Raw genomic sequence first — 6,000 nt, forward strand, 5'->3', positions numbered from 1 at the left:
TTTAATATTATAGTTGTATTATTTTTCTTATTACTTCTTTTAATTTTATCCATTAGTTTAAAAAAAAACACGTCCCATGATATTGATTATCCTAAACACATGAATATATAAAAAGAAAATGCATTAAAATAATTGAAATAATTAATAAAAAATCAATTTTATATAAATAACAATATAAATTCAATTATAAGTATAAGTAAAAAATTCTCTTTTTTTTTCTTTTTGATTATAATATGAAAATATTCTTCTACCAATAATAATTAAAATCTATTTATAAAATGCAAATGATCAAATAATAATTTTATTAAAAATTCAACATTATAATATCGAACAGAAAGACAACGAAAGCTTGCTTGCTTATAACGTTACCGTTCGTTACGAAAACTTTTAATCGAATGAAAATAAAAACATTAGTTAACAACGATAGGTAAACACGTTGTTCGAACACATTAAACTAAAAGCAACTAAATATAATAATACATCATAAATAAAACAACAACGAAAAGAGAAACAAAGAGTGAAATTTTTCATTATCCAATAATAATATAAATAAAATAGTACTAAACGTTTTGTCATTTTGATAAATTGTTATAACGATTTATTATGATACATATATAGATTATGCATAGAAAATTGTGGGTGGCATGGTAATCGTCTAATTTACAATTAGATCTAATGGATACTATGTCATGCTGATGGATGTGGTTTAATGTTCGAAAGTCATGCGATTTTTAATACTAACCAACACCAACGCCACCACTTACTTTGATTCTAACCTCTTTTTGTTTGATTTTTTTCGGTTTATGGATTAAAGTTCTTTTTTTTGTATTTAATTGGCTGAAAGTTCTCATTAGATACATATATATATATTTGTGTGTGTGTGTATGTGTTAAATAAATTGATTTGATTTTGTTTGTTTGTTTCTATTGCAGACTAAACCGGTTGCATTCGCAGTGCGGACAAATGTTAGCTATGACGGATCCGCTGACGATGATTCACCTGTTCATGGTTCTGCCGTTAGCTTTGAGGTCCGGGAATTTTTACACATTAAGGTAAATTTCTTTGTTCAACAAAAAACGTTTTCTTCTTTTGTTTTTTTTTTTTTCAATCAATCAATTAATTAGAAATAAATATTTACCGTGTTTATCTCGTTTTTTTTTTAATTTTTTTTTTATATTTTTGTATTCTTGTTTTTATCCACACCCAGCCGTCACCGCACCCCCCCCCCCTCAACCCCTCTCACTTTAATTCGACTCGTCGTATTATCGAAAATTCGTCGAAATTTAAATGTTAGATATTTTTATATTTATATATAGAAAAAAAAAAAAAAACACGTTGACACACGATGTTATTTTTGATTTTTGTTTGTGTTTTAGATCGAATTAGATATAATATTTTCGTTCGATGTTAGATATTTATCGATTTCCCATAAAGTTCGATTGAATTCATTCGTGTATTACACTCGTAAAATAAATGTTTTTTGGTGGAAACTTATTACCATCGATGTTTCTTTTTCTTTTTTTTTTTTGGCTATCCTTTAATCCTAAATAATGCGTGTGTTTTTTTTATTGTTTTTCTTTTCTTTTCTTTTTTTTTTTCAAATATTAGAAAAAAGTGTTTGTCGTCTTATTTATAATATTTAAAACAAACAAAAATTAATATTATATATAATATTAGAAAAAAAAAACACACACACACAGAGAGAGAGAGAGAGAGAGAGAGAGAGGAAGGAAGAGGTAGAAGTTATCTGTCAAAATCGATATTAAATTTATCTATATATGAGTTTTTCAAAGGGAAATTAAAGACAGTTAATAAATTTGATGAACAATTTATTATGACCTTGTTGAACGTTTCGTCCCTTACTGGGGACTTCCTCAGCAACTACAAATTTTTTCATTATGACTTGTTAAAAAAAAAAAAAATCTTTAATTTCCCTTTGAAACTCATATATATTAATATACTGTTGGGACAAGAATATTGATAATTAAATTATATTTATCTGTTAATAATAAATTTGTTGAAAATATTTGATAAACGTTAAACAAGAAATCAACTAAGATATATAATTTTCTTCTAAAATATATTTTTTATCGAAATGGATAATGATTTTCTTCTTACGTCTAGAAATAGGAATAAGGAGAAAAGAAGGTACGTTTGAAATCGATTTTGGCAGAATTCCATGTCGGTGCTTTAATCCTTACTTTTTCATCTTTCTTATCTTCGCGATAAAATATAACGAAAGGAAAAGAAAAGAATAGAAAAGAAAAGAAAAGAAAAAAAAGTATAAAAGTCAGACATATATTATTACAAATCGTTGTAACGATACTTTACACACACGAATGATTCGAATCGTTTCGTTTAAAAAAAAAAAGAAAAGAAAAAGAAACAAACCAAAAGATTTTACTAACAATATTAAAACACACATAACGACAGAGACACATTATATAAATTAAATGGTACACGATATATTTTATAAATAAATAAATAAAGTTAATTATTTATTACTGTATATTACCATGATATTTCTCTCATTGTAATTAATAATTTATTATTATTATTATTATTATTATTATTATTATTATTATTAATGTGTCAAATAAACGGTAAAATCAATTTTATCTATTTGTTGACTCAATCCATCATAATTATTATCGATAAATACAGTTAATTCCTAAAAATATATATCTTATATATACAATAATTAAATTTAACCAACTAAATATATTTATTAGTTTAATAAATCTTAAAATAGATATCGTAGATAAATTATTTATATATTTCTGACATATTAATGGATGAAACTATTGCCAAAAAGAAAGGAACATTAACCAATAGAAATTATTTAAGTAATTTGAATTTACGTAACTCGCTTAAAACGATTGCAACAATTACCGAGAAAGTAATAATCATTTTTCTTTTAACATTTTAATATGTGTCTCGCATATATGCGCATACATCATTCAAAGCGTTAAAACAAACGAATAAAAATGCTTAAGTATATAAAATAAGCCCACATTTTTTCGGAATTAACTGTATCGCGAAATTAACAGGAACGAAAAATAAAAACAAACTAAACTAAACCAAAAATAAAAAATAAAAAGTAAAATATAAAATAAAAATAAAAAATAAACCGATGTGTGTACTTATGATGTGTGCACGTAAGGAAGTTATACTTCTTTAACGTATCAAAACGAACATAACCTCAAAAACAACTTCAATTATCTCGCGTACCAATATAATACTCAACATTTGTCAAAAATACAATAATACGATAAAATAAAATAAAGATATTAAATACAATTGATAAAGATTTGAATTAACATGTACAATCTAATTGATTTATTTACAAACAACTTCATGCCGGTAAATTTGAAATCGTTTAGCCCGCGCATTTTAAATATCGACAACTTCGTGGTGTCGATTTTTCGGTCGCATTTAAATTCACTTTTCAAAATGCGCCAAAAGAAGTATAACTTCGATAAAACAAACAAAAAAACAAAAAAACAAAAAATAAACTTAACACACCGAGAAAGGAATTTATAATAATATTAATTAAAAAAAAACCAACCATATATACGTTTAAAGGAAAAATATGACAACAACTGGTGGATCGGGAGACTGGTGAAAGAAAATTGTGACGTGGGTTTTATACCATCCCCGGTGAAATTAGAGGCACTGAGATTGCAGGCTAGCGCAGCACGTGGTACTAAAGGTCTCTATTCAGCACGAGGAGGAGGGTCTTCAGGGAACCTTGGCGAGAGTGGTATGCCTTCACGTGGTTCCACGCCACCTACACCAGGTATCCTAGCACGTCCTTCTTTCATTCCCCCCCCTCGGATAATCCACGGTCTACGTCATCTAACGGGTGGTACTCGCGAACCCTGTGTTTCTCTTCTCTCGACACTTTATTGGTTGTATCAAGATAAAACAATAAAACAATAACACACAAAAAAATAAGAAAAGGAAAACAATATTTTTCATTTTCAACCTAAAGTACCGAGAGAGAGAGAGAGATTCAGCTGGGCTCCCCCCATTAAACCCCCCAAATGTGACGATTAACCGGGATTGGATGAACGGGAGGGGGGACACCGTCCTTTGAAAAGCAACACGTTTCTTTTTTTTGTTTTTTCTTCTTCTTCTTCTTCTTCTACTTCTACTTCGATTCTTGTTTCGTGACAAAACAGTGAAAGAAACGAAATGACGATGAAAAATAAAACTTAATGAGAAAGGGAGAGATACAGAGAGAGAGAGAGAGAGAAAGAGAAAGAGAGAGAGAGAGAGAGACAAAATGAAAGGGAGAACAAAAATGTTAAACAGAAAAGAAAGAAAGAAAGAAAGAAAGAAAAAAAATATCCTAAGTATTATATTAATTCTTTATCTCAATTATCAAATACGTATCTTTTTTTTTTACTCTCATCTTTTTTTTTTGTTTTTTTTTTTTTTCGTTTTTCTTATACCGAATAAATCAACACCCTTATTAAAATTTGGACACGTTATAGAGATAGCCATACACACACTACATCACACCACACCACACCACACGCGCGTGCACACGATTATTATAAATATTATTATTGTTTCATTATTTTCTATTTAAAAATTCTCAAAACCCTTTACTTCACCCCCTCCTCTACACACCGCCTCAACTTCTTTTCTTTTTTTCTATATACACACATTTTTTTGTTTTTTTACAAAAATAAACAAATATCACATTTAAAAAATATTTGTTAGAAAATATTTTTCAACGTGCAATGGCTTTCTTATCCAACATATTGTAATATGTAAAAGCCTACGTGACATACACATACACACACACACACACACACTTTTTATACTTTTTATTTTTAAGTTAGATGCTTTATTTCCTTGCAAATCGTGACCCTCTTTATATATGACACACACTAGTATACTATAATATAATAATAATAAAAAAAGAAAGAAAAAAAAACACACAAACAAACAAGCAGTCAATTCGAATTTAGTGATCAATTATTGGATATTGCATGATCATTGGAATGTTAACGAACTCTCATTCATTCATTCGTTAGATCCTTCAATTCTAAAATCAATCAATCAAACAATTTAATTATTTCATTTTAATTATTTATTATTTTTTTTTGTGGGGTGGGGGGGGTGGTAGGGAGAGGGAGTAGGTGTAAATCATCAATCGATCAAATAAACTATCAAAGCTTTTTCATAGCACCCGATCGAATTCAATACCAGGCTTGATATTTAGGCATCAAACTTTTTCACATTATTTACACGTTACTGAAATATTTTTACAAAAAAATCAAACCACTTACAACAATACACCCACACACACATAAATACATACATACATACATATATATATAAATATTACATGCATACGTATACGTGAACCACTTGTTAACATTAAAAAACAAAAACATAAAAAGAAATCTAAAACCAAACGACACGCTCGCGACCATTTTTTAGCATTTGAATAATTGCTGTAGATGAATCTTGGTAGTTTTGCTGCTATGGATTTAGCGAGCGTATGATAAATTTAGGATATAGTTATTTTGCACCCGAGCAAGCAAGCAAGCAAGCAAGCAAACAAGCAAGCAAGCAAGCAAACAAGCAAGCGTTTCTAAAAAGGCTTTAATTTTTATATTCATATATAGTTGATATATATATATAAATATATATATATGTATGTTACTGTCAAAGCCGGAAATCAGGCATTTATTAGCAAATCCTCAGCATTACTATGAATGTGAAGAGCCTTCAGACGAAGTCAGAAATAAGACTTTTTGGAGAGTTTTTCCTATCCATAGAACATAATACTTTGATATTCTATAGAATATCAAATTACTATTTAAACAACGTTGAAAAGAAAGTGAATAGATTTTAATGAAACTTATATTAAATTAAAGTACACACTTTTGTCTACGCGTAGAACACCATATCGAGTTATAAACTTAGCATGTAAAGTTCAGAAAATGTCAGAGAATGCAATGCTGTAAATTGTGCATCTTT

At 28.2% G+C, this 6,000-nt stretch overlaps 1 protein-coding gene across 7 annotated transcripts in view; it reads left to right on the forward strand.

The window, feature by feature from the left end:
• Positions 1-6,000, forward strand: part of LOC106791811 (voltage-dependent L-type calcium channel subunit beta-2) — an 88,413-nt gene that overhangs the window by 72,832 nt on the left and 9,581 nt on the right. For 5 of the 7 annotated variants that reach the window (XM_014757750.1, XM_014757748.1, XM_014757752.1 and 2 more), the window contains 2 exons: positions 933-1,052; positions 3,586-3,799. In XM_014757750.1, coding sequence (XP_014613236.1) covers positions 933-1,052; positions 3,586-3,799 — 334 coding nt within the window. The remainder of the gene's footprint in view (positions 1-932; positions 1,053-3,585; positions 3,800-6,000) is intronic. The other 2 variants (XM_014757749.1, XM_014757753.1) reach the window with 1 other exon arrangement.

Source organism: Polistes canadensis, unplaced genomic scaffold (genome assembly GCF_001313835.1).
Source record: "Polistes canadensis isolate GaletaPanama2010 unplaced genomic scaffold, ASM131383v1 scaffold_345, whole genome shotgun sequence".
NCBI lineage: Eukaryota > Metazoa > Arthropoda > Insecta > Hymenoptera > Vespidae > Polistes > Polistes canadensis.